The sequence below is a fragment of the Prionailurus viverrinus genome, chromosome A3 (genome assembly GCF_022837055.1).
Source record: "Prionailurus viverrinus isolate Anna chromosome A3, UM_Priviv_1.0, whole genome shotgun sequence".
Lineage (NCBI taxonomy): Eukaryota > Metazoa > Chordata > Mammalia > Carnivora > Felidae > Prionailurus > Prionailurus viverrinus.
The window spans coordinates 28,463,997-28,484,615 of record NC_062563.1 but is presented as its reverse complement, the minus strand read 5'-3'; the positions used below and the strand labels follow the sequence as shown (position 1 = coordinate 28,484,615).

General features: G+C 52.8%; 1 protein-coding gene and 1 non-coding gene across 5 annotated transcripts in view; both read left to right on the top strand.

Annotated features, from left to right (window-relative positions):
* The first annotated feature begins 274 nt into the window (after positions 1-274).
* TRNAK-CUU (transfer RNA lysine (anticodon CUU)) lies at positions 275-347 on the top strand. The gene has a single exon. It is a non-coding gene; the product is annotated as a tRNA-Lys (tRNA).
* A 4,263-nt stretch (positions 348-4,610) lies between these two features.
* SDCBP2 (syndecan binding protein 2) overlaps positions 4,611-20,619 on the top strand; it is a 30,583-nt gene continuing 14,574 nt past the window's right edge. For 2 of the 4 annotated variants that reach the window (XM_047852306.1, XM_047852304.1), the window contains exon 1: positions 4,611-4,975. In XM_047852306.1, coding sequence (XP_047708262.1) covers positions 4,944-4,975 — 32 coding nt within the window. In that variant the 5' untranslated portion in view covers positions 4,611-4,943. Of the gene's footprint in view, positions 4,976-13,863; positions 13,935-16,196; positions 16,825-20,619 lie in introns of those variants that run through there. The other 2 variants (XM_047852311.1, XM_047852309.1) reach the window with 2 other exon arrangements.

Below are 20,619 nucleotides of genomic sequence, written 5' to 3'. Positions count from 1 at the left end.
GTAGCACACAGCAGGACAGACCAAAATAGTGCCGATTCAAAACTACATTGGTATGACATTGACATTCAAGCTCACAGACCACAAGAGCGAGCCGTGGTGTTCATTCTGAACTTGAACAAGTTGAATGCGTACTAAAATAGATTCAAAAGGGAACCAGTGGGAACATAATACCCAAAAAGTCCAGGATAAAATAAAATATTATGCATCATACCAAAAGCCAGAAAAAGACTGAACTGGAATGAGAAAGGGCAGTCAACAGATGCTAACATCAGGGGCCTGGCTGGCTCAGTCGGTAGAGCATGTGACTCTTGATCTCAGGGTCATGAGTTTGAGCCCCATGTTGGGCGTAGAGCCTGTTTAATGAGAGCAAAACCAAAAACCAGATGCTAACATCAAGATGACACAGAAGTTGGGATTATCTGACAAGGATTTTAAAGTAGCTAGCCCCAAAAAAGGAGAAGGAGAAAGGGAGAAAAAGAAAAGCTTCAGCAAGCAACCATGAGCATTCCAGAAACGGGAAAATAGAAAATTTCAGCAAAGAAAAAGAAGATATAAAGAAAAACCAGATGAAAATTGTAAAACTAAAAAATACAGTAACAGGACCAACAAACTTACTGATGGACACTGTGAGCCATCGGAGATGACAGAGGAAAGAAGCAGTGACCTTGAAGATAGATCACTAAAACTTCTACAACTTGAGCAAAGAAACCACGAATGAACAAAATGAACAGAACTTCAGGGGCCTGTGGGAAAATACCAACATCCGTGTATGTCACTGGAATCCCACAAGGAGAAGAGAAGGAGTGCGGTGTAGAAAATAGACTCAAATAATAGCTGAAAGCTTCCCACTTTGGGCAAAAGACATAAACCTACGGGTTTAAGAAGCTGCGTGAATCCCAAACCAGGAAGTCATAAAAATCCTAAAATAGTGTGCGCTAACAGCCAAGTAGAGTCAAAGAGACAGAGTTTCCAAGGTTGGGGACGAAGGAAAACAGAGATATTTGGTCAAATGTTACAAACTTCCAGTTATGAGTAAGTTTGGGGGATCTAACCTACAGCATAGTGACTGTCGTTAACAATATACTGTATTGTGTACTTGAAAGCTGCTAAGAGAGTAGATCTTAAATGTTCTTCGCTAGCCAGAAAAAAAAAAAGTAATTATGCAAAACGATGGAGATGTTTTCTAACCCTATTGTTGGTAATCAATTTGCAAAGTATAAGGATGTCAAATCATCACGCTGTACGCCTTAAGGTTACACATTGCTACATGTCAATTATATCTCAGCAAAGCTGGACAAGAAAATGAGGTGAAAAGTAAAAAGTTAAAAAAACCTAGAACAGAGTATCTAGGAACTGTGGGACATTTACAGAAGGTGTAACGTACACAAAACAGGAAAACTAGAAGAGAAAGCAGAAGACTGTAATGGCTTACATTTTCCAAAATTAATGATAGATACCAGACCACAAATCCAGAAAGCTCAGAAAGTACCAAGCAGGGGCACCTGGGTGGCTCGCCGATTAAGCGTCAGACTTCGGCTTGGGTCATGATCTCACAGTTCGTGGGTTCGAGCCCCGCGTTGGGCTCTGTGCTGACGGCTCAGAGCCTGGAGCCTGCTTTGAATTCTGTGTCACCCCTCTCTCTGCCCCTCCCCCACTCACTCTGTCTCTTGCTCTCAAAAAATAAATAAAACATTTAAAAAATTAAAAAGAAAAGAAAGTACCAAAAATCTACACCTAAGCATAGCATATTCAAATTTCAGGAAAAGAAGGGTGTGTGGCTGGCTCAGTCAGAAAAGCATGCAATTCTTGATCTCAAGGTCATGAGTTTGAGCCCCACATTGGGTGTGGAGAGTCAGAAAAGTAAACGTTAAAAAAAGAAAAGAAAAGTCAAATTGCAGGAAAACATAGAGAATATCTTGAAAGAAGCCAAAGTTGGGGGTGGGGGGGGAACGCACCTTACCTATTGAGGAACAAGGATGAGAATTACATTAGACTTCTCATCAGAAACCATGCAAGCAAGAAGAGAGTGGAATGAAATATTCAAAGTGTTGAAAGAAAAACACCAGTCTAGGAGCACCTGGGTGGCTCAGTGGGTTAAGTGTCCAAACCTTGACTTTGGCTCAGGTCATGATCTCAGTTTGAGAGATCGAGCCCTGAGTCGGGCTCTGCGCTGACAGCCCGGAGCCTGCTTGGGATTCTTTCTCTCCCTGTCTTTCTATTCCTGCCCTGCTCGTAGAGGATCTCTTTCTCTCTCTCAAAAAATAAACTTAAAAAAAAAAAAGTAAAAACTTCAACTTCGTGAAAGAATGAATGTTCTTCATTCTTTCTTCATTCTGGTTCTTCATTCACCAGAAACAGCCAAAATGTTCCTCAATTGGTGAGTTGGTCAACAAACTTTGCTACAGGCAATGGAGTATTATTCCCCAATAAAAAGAAACGAGCTATCCAGCCGCACAAAGACCTGGAGAATCCTTCAATGCCTTGGGAGGTGGGGAAACAGAGATCTAGGTCATCGGAGGGCTGGAAATAGAGGTCCTGAAGCCTCAGGAACCAGGGGATTCAACTTCAGTAAACATTCCTTTTGAGGAACTGCCTACATGGTGATGTCCATTCTCCTGGAACGAATCCTGAGTACAAAAGACTTTCCAGCACAGCAAGAACTCGGCCTTTTTCCTCTGCTCTGGAAGGATCCTACCTACTCAGAGAAAGTAGCAACTGGGAGGCCCCACCGAGAACCCTAAGGAAAGGGCGAAGGGGGGCCACCACCTGCTGTGCCTGCTCTTCCCCTGGGGCCACCTTGCTTCCCCGAGATCTACCCTTAGCTGAATCTGTAGAAATTAGGGTGTACGTTTGAGTCAGTGTGCTGTTCCAGGGGATCCGGTGTTCCCACAGCCCTGCGGCGGCGGGTTGGAGAGCCATCAGCTTGAAACTGGGAAGGGAGCAGAGGTTCCGGACAGGGAACCTCAATTCCGGACGCGGGGCTCAAATTCACAAACCATGAGATCATGACCTGAGCCCAAGTAGGTCGCTCAACCAACTGAGCCACCCAGGTGCCCCGCATTTAGTTTATTTTTGACTGCCACCATTATATATGTGTGAAGTCCAATAAAAAATCACAATCTGCTTTTTTTTTCTGCTTTTTTCCTTATTCATTTTATTTCGTGATTATTAAGGTCAATAATTATGTCGCATAGGGGCAAGGGAGGGAGGAAATGGCTGTTGCACGAAGGCTCTGTGCCAGGTTGTGATCAGCCCTGACCTTTCCAGAAACTTCACGCTGACCCCATGAGATGGGCTTTTGTAGCCCGTTTTACAAGGGAGGACGCTAAGTGGCAGAAGGGGGATTCAAACCCAAGGTCGGCCTGACTCCAAAGTGCACGTCCGAAATGCCAGCAAACGTTGAGATCCTGCCGGAGCAAGGTGTGGGGAGGTGGGTGGTCAGGGACGGCTTCTCGGAGGATGCGGTGGCAGGAGAGATGCCCACAGGGGAGGGCAGTGAAGCATGAGGACATGTGAAGAGTCAGGGAACGGGCACTTCCAGCCTGAGCTCTGTCACTCCCTGGCTACATGGCCTTGGACAAGTCCTATCTCTTCCGAGGCCTTGGTGTTTTCTCTCTGGAGTTTTCAAAGGCCTAGGGTTCCACAAATCAGACCAAGACACTGCGTGGTCTGGGCAGTGGGCTTGGCTGGTGAGTGAGCTTGACATTACCCTGCCCCATGTCTAAGAACTGGGCCCCCAAGTCCCCCTGGCCCAGCCCAGCCTACACCCTTGGAGGTGACCTAGGACATGCCCTCTTCTTGCCTCTGATGTCAGGGTCCTAAACCACCAAGTAGGATTATCCTGTTGACCTCCAAGGGTAGTTGTGAGAACTAAAATATCAATGGCTGATACGTATCGGACAATCCTTATATGCCAACGCTGTGCTAAGAGTTTTACACTGATGTTTCTCAATAAATCTTCCCAGCACCTCTGTGAAGTTGTTATTCTCATTGACAGATGTGGCAACACAGAACCAGAGTGGTGATAGTACTTGCCCAAGGTCATATCTCTGTCCTGCTTAGCTTGGTGCCTGTCCCGCAGGAAATGGTAATTCCATCAGAACTAGTTCTGACACATGGGCCCCACGCTGGCATCTTAACGTTTCTGGAATGAGGATGTTGCCCCACAACTGATGCCCGAGGAACATGTGAGTCAGCGGGCGGAGGGTGACCGGGGGACTTCGCTGTCTGCTGTCGGGTTGTTCAGGGAGCTGCAGTCAAGCCTGATGGAATTTTACCAGATTGGATCCTTAGATGTCACTTGACATGACTTCTAAATTGATGCCGCATGGAAATACAAGGCCATGAACTATACAGAAGGCTATCGCCAGGCAGGCAGTGCAATTGGAAGTACCACGTGCCGAATGGACCCAAAGAAAGTTTAGACTCCGGATGTGAAGAACTTTGATCCGATCACCAAAGGAGACGATTTCATAAATAAAAACATACTACTGTCAGTCTTTGAAGGGCTTTGTTACGCTTTTTTCATCAAAAAAGCTCTTATTTAAATGGGTATCCTATTTGCCTTGAAAAAATTACCTTCCTATTGATGGCGCCATAGAGTCAAGAAAAATCCAACAAAGCAGTCATGATGCTTCCGGTTGTGAGCAACAGAAAACCCACTTCAAACTGGCTGGAAGTGGCAAAGGCGTATTGGCTCCCGGTCATGAAAAGCCCAGGGCAGTTGGCTTCGGGCGCAGCTGGACTGGCGGGAGGAAGCGAACGGCAGCAGGTAGATCTCTCGGCCCCCAAGCTCTGTCTTCTCTGCCTCGGCTCCAGTCCCCGTGGAGGCAGAACGGATGCCAGCGACGCCAGCCGCCAACCCTCCCAGGTTTTACGCTTCCAGACTCCTCAGCATTTGGGACCAAACCTGAACCTGACGCCGTTGGCTGGCATTGGGTCACATGACTACCCTGGACAGCTCAGGGAACGGAAGGTAGGCATTGCCCCGTCTGGTCACCTTCCTCCCAATGGACTCAGGCATGGAGTCCACTCCACTCACTGTACCTGGCCGAGGTGGAGGAGGGAGGCTCCTCCCAAGGAAACTTGGGGGCTGCTACCCTAAAGATGGGAAAGTGGATGCTGGGTGACCCCCAAGTAGCAGCCGTCCTTGGAAGGCAGTAATTACCGGTGAAAGGAAATTTCAGAGAGGTGACTTCTACCCGACCATCCCCCTGACAGCTCAGGTGACCCCAGAAAGAAAAAGGACCACTGCCAGGGCCCCCATCAGAGCGGGAAGAGCCCTTGGAGGTCCCTGCCGAGGTAGGATTGGGAAGCTAGAGGGGGGAAGGACTGGTCCAAGGCCATAAGACGGCCCATTGTTGGGAATGAAACCAGAACACAAATCTCAGGTATCCTGGTTCCACACCCAGTGCTCCCAGCTGGCCTGTGAGGGCCAAAGGGGGCTCTGGAAGGGGACCTCAGCTGGTTCATCACTCTAGGATGAGAAGCCCCTCCACCTCTCCCGAGAGTTTCTCCCAGCAGCCTTAGTGGAGTGTCTTTAACAAGTGTCCTGGGGCACCTGGATGGCCAAGTCAGTTGAGCATCAGACTCTTGATCCCAGGGTCGTGAGATCCAGCCCTGAGTTGGGCTCTGTGCTGAGTGTGGAGCCTGCTGAAGATTCTCTCTCTCTCTCTCTCTCTCTCTCTCTCTCTATCTCTATCTCTGTCTCTCTCTCCCTCTGCCCTTCTTCCCCAACTCGTGCACACTCTCTCTCTAAAATAAAAATAACAGGGGCACCTGGGTGGCTCAGTTAAGCATCCGACTTCGGCTCAGGTCATGGTCTCGCGGTTGGTGGGTTCAGGCCCCCCATCAGGCTCTGTGCTGACAGCTCAGAGCCTGGAGCCTGCTTCAGATTCCCTCTCTGCACCTCCCCTGTTTGTGCTCTCTCAACAATAAATAACTGTTAAAAAAATTAATAAAAATAACAATAATAAAAGTAAATGAAAAATAAATAAAAAGCCTCCTGCTCTCCCCCCACCCCCACGGCACTGGGGTCTCCCAGTCTGCCTCAGATGGAAGGGTGAGAAGTGCCCTAGATTTGCTCAGGCATTCTCAGTCATCGACGACGCTGATCTAAGCCCTTGATCTTACGTAAAATGCAGGAAGCACAGCCCCTCTTCCAGCTCCAGCTGTCCCATCCTTTCTGGAGCTTCTGGAGCCCCCCACCACCCAGCCAGGCTGGGCCTTTACGGGTTTTCCGTGGCCCTGGGCCGGACCCGATTCTAAGAAACCTTCAGTGTGTCCACATATTGTGTTCAAAGCAGGACACCTGGTGAGCATGAACCTACCAGCCAGGCTGTCTCCAGAACTCCTCTGGGGGAGGGGCTTGGGCGCAGCAATCTCATGTGGGTGCGGGAGGGGGCCTGCGTTTAAGCCTCCTTTGCATAATAAGCAACTTCTATCCAGAAGATGCATCTGTTTGGCTGGCAGAAGGGCTTTCCTGATGGACATGAGGAGGGGGTTAAGCACCCATCCGTCCACCCCTTGGTGCCACCATGGTCACCATCAATTTAGACTAGAGGAAGCCTACCTTAACTCGATGACAGGGTGCCAGTGGTGGGAATCCAAGTCCCTTGGCGGGTGGGAAAGATGGGGTGGGGCGGGGTACAGGACGAGATCTTCCCTAGCACGTCAGGACTTTGAACAAGGATCGCTGAGGGCTGTATTTATGGCACAGAAAGCTGCCAATGATGTAAGTGAAAAGGAAAAATATGAGAAAGTATATATACCATGAGTGTGGGGGTGGGGGTGTGGGTGGGTGGGTGGGGGTGTGGGTGCGCGCACACGCGGGTAATAGCTAAGAGCTCAGCATCTGGAGCCAGATTGTCTAGGTTCAGATCTCACTTTCACCTCTTCCTTACCTTGGGCATTTTACTTAAAACTCTGTGCCTGCGTTGCTTCATCTGTAAACTGGGGCTAAATCATAGGGGTAAGAGGAGGATCCCATGAGATAAACCAGGTACGGTGGAGGCAGGTCCCGGAAGACAGTAAGGGCTCAGACGGTGGCATCCGATAATCTCTTTCGTCCCCTGAGCAGGGACCCCGTTCTCAGAGTGCCGGTGGCGGGGCGGGCCGCACCCTGGCTCCGGAACCGGGGCTCCCCGCCGCTGTCGGCCCCCCATTGTTGCGCCTTCCTGCTCTGCGGATCCGCCGCCGGGGGCAGCTCGGGGCCGGGGCAGGGGAGCATCCGGCCCGGGCGCCCTCCCCGCGCCGTTCTGGGCGCTCCGCCAAGCCCCTCCCGCCGCCAGCGCCCGGGGACAGAGCACTGGACTGCGAGTCCTGGGGCCTCAGTCCTACTCGGCCCAGCGTCTCTGGTCACCCGGAAAACAGCGGAGAAGCCCACCCTCCAGGGCCGCCCGCGGGTTAAGTGAGATCGCGGGTGCACCGGGCGGGCACCTGGCCTGGCTCCCCACCTTGAGCACGTCTGTCCTCAGATACTGTCTTGCTCGCGTGGACTTTGAGAATGCTGCTCGCCCGCCCGCCAGGGTGCAAGGGGGACCGATGCAGCTCCTGGTGTCTGGGCCTGAGTGAATTTCTCAGAATATCCTGCCTCTGCTAACCCCGCTCAACCTCTCCCCGGCACAAGGCAAAAAGTGGGTGAAAGGGCTGGGCAGCTTTCCCAGGCTGGCAGCCGGCAGAGACCAGGATCTGGAGTCCTTGCATCCTGGCTCTGCTGCTGAATTGCTGTGTGACCTTGAGCAAGGCCTTCCCTCTCTGAGTCCCAGCCTCCCTCCTCTAATGGCACGGGAGGACAGGTGTGGCCCCCCACCCTGGCTGCCCCTCTGGCTGCCTGGGGCACCACGGGAAAGTAGTTTGATCCCCTGGGCTCAGTTTATCTTTTCTGCAAAATTGTTGTGCCCACACAGATTCAGCAGATAACACCTGATCTTGAGATGCCTCTTTCTGCTGCCCTCTGCCCCGTTTCTCTGCTCAGAAGGCGATTTGGGTCTTCCAAAGGGGAACCCCAGCCTCAGGATTGTCCCTCTGCACTGGGCAGGACCACGGCTGGCTTTTGATATGGGTTCTCCCCATGCCCCGGCCCCAGGAGGCAGAGGGGCTTCTGTGGCCACAGGATGGCTTTCAGTGCTGATGGTGCAGGAGTGAGCCACCCGTCAACAGAGGAAGTTTACTCGGGATTTAAGGAATGAGAAGGAATTGGGGCTTTCAAAACCTGTTCCTAGAGTACCCTCTTGCTGCCTTCCTACCCCCTGCTCCCTTTTCTATCTGCCCCCTGGTCTTGTGGACTGCCACAGAAACCCCCAAACCCTCTCTGTTATGCCGAACGGTTGATCTGTTCCCAGTTTCTATGGGGGCAGCGCGGGTTACTTGGATACCCCCATAATCGCCATCAACCCTTTCAAAGCCGTCCCAAATAAAGTCACTCCCAAAGAAATCTTAGGAATATATTGTGCTTTTGTAACTGCCCCCCATAATGCCTCCCCCCAAGCCACTCTCAGCCGAGCTTCTGTTCTCACATTTACCCTCATTCATCAAAGGGCTTAGTAGGGCAAAAAGTTCTTCCACCAAAAAAGTATCACCTTCCAGGGACAGCCGCTGGGAGTATAAAGGCACATTTCCCCATGTGATCTTCACTAAAATTCCACCTTTTGGGAAATGCTGTTCCGATTTTTGCAAAAGTGGCTGGAACTGGAAGGTAGGACTGTCAGGCACCACAGCCCCGGGCTCTGGAACGTTGTGTCTTTCCTTCTCTCCAGCTCCCTCTCACCCTAGGTAGGTTCAGCTGGGCTGTGTGCTGCACCGCAGGGCACAGCTGCTCCCCCTGCCCGAGCTCTGGTGGTCACAGCTGCCTGGCAGTCACCCCAGACGGAGGCCTGAGGTCCTTGTTAATGTCATTCTCCATACTCCTTCCCATGCTCTGCCCTTCATGCATGTGGTGGGACTACGCGTTTCTGTCCCCTGAGATTAGGTGGGGTCATGTGACTAGCCATGGCCAAGGAAGCGTGAAAAGTGACATCTGTCACCTCAGGGTGGGACATTATTGCCAGGTGGAGACCCCGTGACTACTGACAGCTTTTGAGATGGTGGCTGCTCCATTGCCCTGGGCCCCGGAATGGGAAGCGGGTGAGAGCCCTCCAGCCCTATGTGGACATGCCATGTGCATGAGAAATACTTAGTGTTAGGAGCCACTAGGATGTGGGGCTGTTTGTTAGTGCAGTGTGACCCAGACTACCGAGACTGGCAGAAATCTCCAGAAAGCAAAACCAAAGTGGAAGTGAGAAACGATGTGGGGGACATTCTGTCCCTAAAGACCTGTTTTGTGTTCTTTCACGAGATGGTCAGTCTGGTGAGAACACAGAGGAGACTTGTTATTTATTAGTATTATTTTTTAAAGTAATCTCTACACCCAGTGTGGGGCTCGAACTCACAACCCCAAGATCAAGAGTTGCATGCTTTCCCGACTGAGCCAGCCAGGCGCCCCAGAGGAGTTTCTAACACTCACAGGTCCTAGAGACAGGAGGCAGGAGGCACACAGGCCATGCAGGACCTCGTGGAAATACACCAGGGTAGGCGGGAGGCAGAAGACAGGAGGGGGTGTGGCTTGGGCCATGGCATTTATTGGGGTTTCCGTGGGAAAGGCAAGACAGGGCAAGGCGGACAGTTTAGGATTGGCTAGTTTGAATGATTTCGGGGGGCTCTGAGCTGTATGGGTGGTCTCTGTTTGCCTGATAGCTGGCTCTGGGGTGATCGAGGAGACGAATACTGCCTCCTGGGGCTCACAGGCCTGAGAGAGGAGGTCTGGCGCGGGTCTAGAATACCAAATGCCCAAACCGACTCTACGTGGTGCCCCAGGACCAGCAGGGACCGGGGTGACACTGGGCTGGCCCTTTGTTGGATCTTAGCACGTTGGGCATGAGCGGCTGAGACAGATCGCTGCCCACCCAATATCCACGTTCCCCCTTTTCCTTCATAACAGAACCCCAGTGTTACCTGGCAGCGTGCCCAGCCGGCAGACTCCATTCCCAGATCCGCATGCAGCTGTGTGGCTGTGCGTCTAGAGTCTTGCCTAAGTAAGTTGAGGTCTGCTTCCAGGTGGGCTTCCTGTAGGAAGCTGACCCAGCGGGAGGTGTCGTTCTTGTCCCTCCCCCTCCCTCCTGCAGGCTGGACTGTAGCTGTCGTGTCCGCAGCACTGGCCGCCGTCCTGGACAGTGTAGGTCATACGCAGTGAGCGTGACAATTGTGAAGGGCAGGGAGACGTGGCATAGGATGAATGCTTGACAAAACATCCTATAAAAACGGACTCCCCGGGAAGGTGCGCCACATGTCTCACGTGGTTTGGGGCCCAGCTAGAGAAGGCCCGCGGTATCAGGTACGTCACAGAAGGGCCTTGACAAGAGGGATCTCTGGGCAGGTTGAGGGGACTGGGATCATTTTCTCCAGCCATGAAGGAGAACAACTGGACAGCCCGGGGAGTGGGGCTCTGAACATGCCTTCTAGAACTTTCTTCACCTTCATTTCTGCCCCAGTCCCCCAGACCTCCACCCCACAGCCATCCCCAGGGCTACTGCTCTGCCAGGCAAACATTCGTTGTAGGGGGTGGTTTCCCCACCTGGGTTTCCATGCAGCCTGCAGAAGGGAGGCCAGGATGTGAGGCAGAGAGAGCTGCCCAGTGGGGAGAGACCCCAGCTCTGCACTGACTCCACCGTGAGCCAGATAAGCACCCCAACTGTACTCAGGTTTCCCGTCTATAAAATGGGGCAATACCAGCCCCATGCCCCTCCCAGAGTGCTGGGGGATCATCCTCCTCTGTGTGAGGAGGCGGGCTGGAGGCAGGGGTCAGGCAAGCGTGCAGTCGGGCTTTGTGGGCTAGTCTCAGTCCCAGGAGGCACAAGGCAATGACATATGCGTGGGTGGTCAGGAGCCCTGGCCACGTGTCTGATGGACTTGGGGTCAATAGTGTGACCCGTCACTCGCACGAGCCTGAGCTTTCTCATGTGTAAACCGGGCATTATTCCTGTAGACAGGGATTAAAGTAACAGATGTGAACCACTTAATGCAGTGGCTGGTGCACAGAAGCCCTCAATGACTGGTGGGTCAGCCCCACCCCTGGTCTTAGTGGACACCTGTCATTTTTATTGGCTGCCCTATTTTCAAAGTCCCTTCCCGTATCAGATGAGTCCCCCACCTAATGATGCTTCCAATAGAGGAGCCCCAGTGTACCAGCATGCTTTGCGGTGAGGGCCTGGGCACATGACCCAGGTGCGACCAGCCACAGTCCCCTGCACAGACCTTTGGAGGAATCCGTGACCCAAGCAGGCAGGGGCACATAGGCCCATTCTGGTGGTGCCTCCGTCCAGTTTCTGGAGTCATCAGGGACAGAGGTCTGCAGGGACTGACCACGGCTGGGTGTCAGCGGGATGGGCTGCCCGGTCAGTGCCCCACGCAGGGGGCTGAAGCCATGAGAACTCCAAGCTGGGCCCTCTGACTCTTCTAGCCCGTTGGCTCCCCAGTGGTGTTCGGTAAGTTCCTTTCCTGCTTATGTAACCCGCGGCCGGTCGCTGCTGACTGCAACCACAAACCCCCGCTGGCTCTGCTCCCCGCGCCCAAGTACTGACCCTCCCTTTTGAGGCTCTTCCCTGAATTGCTGGCCTTCCCTTACCCCAAGCTCCCTGTGTGTTTGGTTGCTCTCTCTGTGCCTCCAGCCAGAGCCTGGCTGGAGCAAAACCAGCTTTTGCTGGGAAATCCCAAGAGGAGACCCAGGCCCTGATCTAGGGTTGGCACTAGCACCTTTAAGGATACACATTCGATGGGGCGCCTGGGTGGCTCAGTCGGTTAAGCGTCCGACTTCAGCTCAGGTCACGATCTCACGGTCCGTGAGTTCGAGCCCAGCGTCGGGCTCTGTGCTGACGGCTCAGAGCCTGGAGCCTGTTTCAGATTCTGTGTCTCCCTCTCTCTGACCCTCCCCCATTCATGCTCTGTCTCTCTCTGTCTCAAAAATAAATAAACGTTAAAAAAAATTTTTTTTAAGGATACACATTCGCAAGGGGAAAGCATGCAGGTTCTGGGTTCCAATCCCCGTTCTGTGACTTTCCGACGGTGTGACCCTGGCTCCACGGCCTACCCCTGAGCCTTAGTTTCCTTTCCTGTTACAACACTCTGGAGGTCGCTTTTTGATAGATTTGGGGGGTCAGAGGAGGTCGGGGAAGGGAAGCCCCGCACCCAGCGTGTTGTTGGCATGGGACTGAGAAGAAACTGGGTCAGGAAGACGTGGCAGAGGGTAGCGTTCGTGTAATTCACGTCAGAATCACCTGAGAGGGGAGTCAAAGGCAGATTCGTGGACCCCACTCCCAGAGTTGGACGTGGCGAGGCTGAAGGGGCCCCCGGGATCTGTATTTTTAACACATGTCCCCCCCTAGAGGTCTGTGCTGCCGGTGGCGGGGGCCGCTGTTCTTGGGAAGCAGAATGGAGGGTGATGAGGGCCCATGTGGCTGAGCCAACACAGTAGTGGGGCCCCTGACATTGGTTTCACTCTCACCAGAAGCTTCTACAGTAACCTTCTCAGGCAGAGTCCAACTTGGACTTATGTTCCAGAAAGGATGCAGGGAGTTTCTGCAGGGTTCATCTTTTTTTTTTTTTTTTTTTTTTGGTAATTTTTTTTTTTTTTAACATTTATTTTTATTTTTGGGACAGAGAGAGACAGAGCATGAACGGGGGAGGGGCAGAGAGAGAGGGAGACACAGAATCGGAAACAGGCTCCAGGCTCTGAGCCATCAGCCCAGAGCCCGACATGGGGCTCGAACTCACGGACCGCGAGATCGTGACCTGGCTGAAGTCGGACGCTTAACCGACTGCGCCACCCAGGCGCCCCTCTGCAGGGTTCATCTTTGATCACATTTACAACAGTAATGGATCCTTTTCTCACTTCAGCAAGGCAGTAATCCGATAACATAGATACTAGAATAGTCCAAGTTTAGTTAGCCCTTCCCATGAGCCAGGCATTATGCAAGTACTTTATCTATGCTAATAAATACAAGGTGAAATTTTTCTCCTCATCTCTCAGGTGGGGAAACCGAGGCCCAGAGAGGTAAAGTCACTTGTGTAAGGTCACGTGGCCCAAGTAGGGATTTAAACCCAGGCAGAGTGGGATTCTGCATCCATACAATAAGATATCACCTTGGGGTATTGTGAGGGCGTTAGAGGTTGGGGTCTCCGGCAGGTGCCTGTGTTTCCAGGAAAGGGGCTGAAATGGTGGGTGGGACCAAGCGGGGTACAAGTGCGAGGGAGTGTGGGACATCAGCCTCCTGGACCTCTGACTCCCTAGGACCGCCAGCTACCACCTCGAACATCTATGGCCAGTTGCGCAGGAATGGGAGACTCTGAGACCAGGCAGCTTTCTTCAGTTCACAGCCAAGGTCTGGCCTTACCACTCAGGCTGTGTGGCCCTGGGCAAGGTACTTCGCTCTCTAAATCTGGGGGCCGCTGGGAAGAATCGGAGATGCCCAACATGCAGAGGAGCTCCACAGACATCTCTGGCAGCCAGCATTCAGTGGCGTGGGTGCAGCGGCGGGGCGCCACCATCCGGAGTCCACGCAGAGGGTAGGGGCCCACAGCTGGTGCTTCTGTCTGCTCAGCAGCCATTCCTCCTTCTTCCAGGAAGAGAGAGCACCTGCCTTTTCACTTGAGCCAGATGACTTGTGTTCCGGTAACTTACAGCCAGACCGATCCCACGAGGAAGTCAGAAACTTAACATGTGCGGAGGGAGCTGGGTCTTAGGCTGGCAACATCTAACCTTCAGGATGAGCCTGTAAAGCAGGTACCGCTACTTTTATCGGTAGATGTGGAAACCGAAGCTGAGACAAGTGTACTACGTGCTCAACGTCACAGATCTGGGCCTTGGATCAGATGCCCCAAGGCAGCCCATCTGCTAAATAAGGGTGAGCCACTGCATTTGTAACTGATGGAGGGGGCATTCGTTCATTCGGCAAATACTTCAAAGAGCCTACCGTGCGCCAGGCCCAGTGCTGGGCCCTAGGGACAAGAGCCCCACAGGCCGGGCCCCTGCCCTCCTGGAGTGCCCATTCCAGACGGCACAGAGGTTTCACCCCACAGGCTAAATCCAGGTGGCAGTGGCTGTCTGCGACGTCTAGGCTCCGCGGGAACGGCCCGCAGGGCGCTGTTAGGGGGTTTCTGAGCGTACAGCTGCATATTGGGATACCCGTGTCTTAGACTTTTGAAGACTGTTCACACGCATGTGTAACAGCAGAACTGTATCCTGGCCGGAGCACAAGTTCCCATTTTTATCCTGAAAACAGCCGCTATAGATCTAGTAACTAGGCCCTGTCCTCAGGGAGCTTTGGGTTCAACTGGCAGCCTGACGTACACAGGAAGAGTCTGACCTGGAGCTCAGAGGCTGGGAAGGCCCCACGGATGCGGGTGACCAGGGTGCCCTCCTGGAAGAGGAGTGGTCTGGTGGGGCAGGGGAGGCGTTCCAGAAGTAGCAGGCAGGCACAGGTACGGACGTGTGAAGTGCACGTGAGATGGGGGCGGGGATTCTGCCTGAAAAGGCAGTAACGGGACAGGCCGTGGAGGCCCCATGTCCGGTCTGGGAGTTCAGTCTTGATCCTTTGGTAGGGAGCCACTGAAGACTGTGGGCAGGGGCATGACCCCGAGAGATCCTCCTGGGTAGCTGGATGTGGGGAGACGTGGGAAAGGGGGGTGGCCAGGACACCGCGGAGCGGAACGAAGCCCCTGCACGCAGGTGGGGGTGAGGGGACCCGAGTTCTTGCCCCAGCTCTGTGCTGACGTGCTGTGTGACCACAGGCAAGTCCCTTACCCTCTGGGTTGGCTTCCTCTCAAAGACCCTTTCAGACTGTGACCGACTGAACTGAGGTGTGTGTGTGTGTGTGTGTGTGTGTGTGTGTTGGGGGGGCGGTCACGTGGTTCATTTAGACTCCCTATTTCCTACTTTTCTTTGCCTTGAAGACCTGGCCTGGTCCATCCCCCATGGCTTATTGCTTCAGACCCATATGGCTCAGCCCTCAGGTATGTCCACGCCTCAGCTTCAAGTGGCATTTGTCTCACTGAAGAGAAAACATGACCTTGGAGCCATTTTCCAGCTGTGTAACTTGAGAGGCACTTTGCCTGTCACACCTACTTAGCAGGGAGGATATGAGCCATTGAGACGATGCCTTTAAAACGCAGGGGGCAGTAAGTGCTCGATTAGTGGCAACTGCCTTTCTTGCTCCGGTTCCTGTTCTGTTTCCTGTGTAGGACTCTTGGCTGTAAGCCCCCCAGAGGCTGGTGGTGTCTCCTCTGTGGGGCTGAACACCAGCTGGGTCCCCAGTCAGGATGTGACAGACGCCCAAGGCTAGTGCAGCTCTGCCCAGGCCCGTCATGGGGACTGTGACGTGAGCCTGCCTGTCCTGTGAGCGGTCTCGATACTCACCCCACCCTGGGTGGGTGCCCTGCGTCATTCCTCACGGGACTGCCCAGCACGCAGGTCCCCAGGCCCTCTCCAGGCACCAAATGTGACAGGCACCTGTGTCCAACCAAACCCAATAGGACCTGAATTAATTTCCTCCCACTTTGCTATGTGATTTTATTTGACTGTTTGGGGGGATAGGTAATACAGTCGGATCTTTCCAAATTTAAGAGGTACCAAAGAATGTACTAGAAAAAATCCCCTCCCACCCCAGCACATGGCTTTTGTTGCTCTTTCTGGAGACAACCTATCTAAATTCCTTTTTATTTTTATTATTTTGAAAAGTTTATTGTTTAAAAATGTTTTTCTTATGTTTATTCAGTTTTGACAGAGACAGAGCGCGAGCGAGAGGGGGCAGAGAGAGAGGGAGATACAGAATCCGAAGCAGGTTCCAGGCTCTGAGCTGCCAGCACAGAGCCCGACGCGGGGCTCGAACATGTGAACCATGAGATCATGACCTGAGCTGAAGGTGGAGGCTTAACTGACTGAGCCACCCAGGCGTCCCTAAATACTTTTTTAAAAACAAACTTAATTTGCTCCCCGCCTTACAAAAATCATGAGCATTCAAAGCAAAAACTAACTTTAAAAGCAAACCCACCCCACCCTTAGCACCTTGGAACACATACCCCGCCATCCAGACTTTCTAGCATTTTAGGACATGTCCTCCCAGACTGTTGGCAACGCATATCCGCTTTAAAAAAACAAAACAAAACAAAACCGAAAACCAAACACATTGATTTCTCAATATCTTGCCAGTGTCTCAGGAACATTTCCTTGCTGTCTTCCCTTAAATGACATTAACAGTTTTGTGAGCTTCTGAAAGCATGGATGTGTTTAACCAGACCCCAGGGATGGGCATTTGGGATTTCCAAATTTCCCTGTGATAAGCAGTGTGGTGATGGGACCTCAATGCCTAGTTTATTATAACACATTCCTAGAGGGGAAACGCTGGGTCACAACTTATGGCCATTTTTTAAGACCCCGGATACCCATCAAACCGTCTTCATGTTCAGCAGGACGGGCGTCCAATCCGATTCCGATTTCCTCAAGGCCCAGAAGTCTCGGTTCCTACCCCTCCCAACAGCAGCTGTGTGCCCCTGACCCCGCCTCCACATCTGCACTAAGGCCCAAGCCGTGCTCTGGGCCTTGTGACCTGCCTGGTTCACAGGCTCATGGGGCTCTTACCTGGGTTCACCCGGCTGAGTCAGCTGACAGGGGGCGGGGCGGGCACCACCCTTCCCAGAGCCAGAACCTGGCTGGGACAAGGGCCACCACCCTCCAGGGAGGGGAACAGACTCTTGGCAGTAGCTGGAAAAGGACGTTCGGCAGCATCTGGCCGGCAGGTAAGAGCGGGGGGCCCGTACTGACTGGGACCGAGTCAGGCTTGCTCTCCCGCTATCCTGACCCTCCTGGGTTCCCAGGCAGCTTCCTTTCAAGGTGCCTCCCTCTGGGAGCACAGTGTGAATTGGCGTCTCCTTCTCTCACCCCAGCCCTGGGTCAGTTCGAGGGCCCAGTGATCTTTATCCAGACACGGTGAGGGCTGCGGGCTCCTTCTGACGGCCTGTGCCAGTGTTCGAGAGATGGGACCCCCCCCCGCCCTGTTCCTTGAAGTGCGCTTTTGGAAGGCCAGGCAAAGAGTGGGTTTCCACAAGGCACTGGGAGTGCAGGCCTCGGTTTCTGTTACTTGTTTTCTCTGTCTGAAGCGGTTTCTAGCAACTTCCCTACCACGGCAAGGAAAAAGCTGCTGGGGAGCTAGGCCTGACCTTCTCAGAACTGGTTTCTTCCTGTGGAGACTGGGAACCCCCCACCCCCCACACCGTTGGGAGAACTGAATGAGCTCATGGCCGAGAGGGGAGAGTCTGTGCCCTCCGCACAGCACAGTCTCAGAAAATGGTGCTTCAGGCGAGGCTGCCACACTGGCTCGTTACCTGGGGCGGCCCAAACTAAAACAATTCTTTTTTGTTTTTACCTAGTTTTTCTTTGTCTAAAAATGTTGATTTCCAAACCAGTAACGATTCTGACAGCACCATCGCTGCTTACCGGGGCTCCCTGCGTCCACCCCTGCCCCTCTGGTCTGTTCTCCAAACGTCGACAAGAGGGGGGCCTGTTAAAATTTAAGTTGGACCATGTCCCTCTGCTGCTCAACGTTTTCCAGTGGCTCCCATCTCAGCAGAGTAAATGGTAAATCCTGGGGAACTGGCCTGCTCACTCCTCCTGTGACCTCTTCATCACTGCTCCCCCTCCGAACGACGGACTCCAGTCTCACCAGCCAGATGACCTGGAAACAACAGGCACGCCCACCTCAGGGCCACTGCCCCAGTGGCCACGCCCTCCACCTCGTCACTCTTCCTGCTCTTCCCTACCCCTTTAGGCTTTTACACAAGTCACTTGTCACCCCCACCTGGCAGTGAGGCCCTTCTGGACACTCCACCCTCCATCCTGCTTTATCTTTCTCCCCATCACTTCCTACCACAGCAAACACACTTATCCAGCTAGAAAGAAACCCTCCTCAAGGACAGATTTTCCTTTTGCTCCCTGCCTCAGTACCTAAAACAGCCCAAGGACGTAGCTACTCAGTAAAGGTCCTGAATGAATAGCTAATGATGACTGCATGCCCTTTACGTGCCAAGTTGCACTCTATACAGATCTCTCTTTTTAAGGATCTTTAATTTTTTTTAACATTTATTTATTCTTGAGAGACAGAGCGCAACAGGGGAGGGGCAGAGAGAGAGAGGGAGACACAGAATCCAAAGCAGGGTCCAGGCTCTGAGCTGTCAGCCCAGAGCCCGACGCAGGGCTCGAACTCACGGACAGCGAGATCATGACCTGAGCCGAAGTCGGACGCTTAACCGACCGAACCACCCAGGCGCCCCTCTTTTTAAGGATCTTTACGTCCCCACGACAACTCTGTGATGCAAGTACTGTCACCCTGTTACCTGTACCACAAAAGGACACTCAAAAGGGACTTGTCCGTGCTTATTTGCACCAGCGAGAGGCAGCAGTCTGAATCCAGTCCTGCCTGCCTCCCAGGATTTGCTCCTGCTCTGCCTCTCCGGGGCCTGCATTCGGGAGCACCTGCATTCCCTGTAGACGTTCACAGCTTTTCTCCAGCATTCGGTACAGCCCTGAGGGGGAGGAGGGTACCTGCTGGTGGCCTAGCAACAGCCTCTTCCTTTCTAACTCCCCACATCCCCGGGCTAATCTGGCCTTCTAGGAGCTATTCCTCTGACACTAACCCACGCTTCCCTCCCGCACACACTGTCTTCTGAAGGGTGGATGAGCTGTCCACAGGAACAAGTAGGAGTCCTGTAGTTTCAGCTGGTTGGAACAAGGCGTGCCAAAGGAGTGTTCTCATCCCAAAGTCCAAAGATGGAAGCTGACACCCTTGTCAGCCCTCTTGATCTCCAAGGACCTGACTGCTGGACTGTTGTGGGTGGTGGTATTGCTTATATCCAAAAAAAGCACAGAAACTCAGGGATGGAAATTCTGTGAAGCGCAGGGGGAAGGAAAATTCCTTTGAGAGAGATGGGTTATTTTCCTTTCAGAGGAGCCAATTAATTGCAGGAAGCCAGTACTGAACTGAGCACTGTCAGATCGTAGGAGGCAGCCTTTCAATCTACCTCATCAGGGCACTGGTTTGTTGTTGTTTTTTTTTTTTTTTTCCTCCCTTTCTAGGCCCAGGGTTTCTCTTCAAAGGACTTTTTTGGGCTTTCTCTTCCCCCTCTGTCTTTTCCATTCCTTTAAGAAACAGTAGCTGGATGCCTGCTGTGTGCCAGGCACTGGGGAGGGAGATAGGCAAATACAGCACAGCACAAATCCAATCCAGGAGGGAGGGAGGAAAGAGGGAAGGGAGGGAGGTAGGAAGTTGGTTCAAGAGGGTGGAAGTGGACTCCAGGGATAGGGAGGCCCAGACCTAAGGGTCCAGCTGCCTTCCAGATCTTTACTACCTCATTTTTTCCTAGCTTTGCTGCCCTCTACAGCTGGCTACCAAATCCACTTCATGGCCTGAGCCAGAAATCTGGTGTGAGTTCACCTCAGCTTCTGCGCTTGGGAGCCATACCCAACTCCTGCCCTCAGGATAAATCTCTAAATTTCAACGTGGAATTCACATCTCCATGACCTGACTCTTGGTACCATCTGTAGTCACCCCTCCTCACTTTCCACACTCACGCTGCATTTCATTCATTCCAGACTGCCTTCTGATACTAAAACTCACTCTGCTAGTTCATGCCTCCATGCCTTCTCAGGTGCTGTTCCCTGTCTTGAATGCCATTCATGCCTTCTCCCTGCCCCTTGTTCCTCTGGTGAACTTCAATTCTAAACTTTCTGTTCCCCCAATTCTAAGCTTTGCCCCAAATCCCCCCACACGCACAGAATTAGGCAAACCTCTCTTCTCTAGACCACAGAATCTCATATTCACCTATTCATCATTCATCCCAAACCATCGGGCTTTCCTGGTTGCCTTAGCCTTTTGTCCTGCATCCCATAAGCCAAACTGCCCGAATCCCTTATAAGAAGCAGTGGGTCCAATTCGGCAGTGGGAAGTGATCTGCCCGGCCAAGCACAAACCCCTATCCTGGGTAGCGGGGCTCACTCAGCCACTATCGGGTGGGATCCCAAGGTGAATCTGCGTAGGGGTGGGGGGACACCTGCAGCTAAGCACCTGGTCAGAAGTCAGCGCCAGGCAAGGAAAAAACAAAACAACAAAACAAATAAACGGCGAGAGAAAGAGTGGGAGGGCCGACGATGTCACAACAGGTAGGAAATACTCGAGAACTGCTTCGGCAGCCTTGGCGAACAAGAGGGACCTTCTTCTCCAGCAACAGGCAGCGAGGAGCGGGGAGCGCGGAGCGCAGGAGTGTCTTTACCCTTTTCTCCCCTCCCACAGCTGCCTTAGAACAGAATCTTCTCAGCAGGAAACGGATCGACCGCCTCCTCCCTCCTCTGGAGGCCGTGAATGGCCCTTTGGGGTCAGCGGCGTGGGGTACGCGCGCTCCTTTTAAAAGCTCGATTTGAGCCGCGCAGCCTCCAGTCCAGTAAAGAGGGGTCAAGGGGCCCGATCGAGCCTTCCCATCCCTTCCTCTGCAGCTTTACCTGATTTCTTTTTGTGGGTGCTGGCGCCAGCCATGAGCACCTGG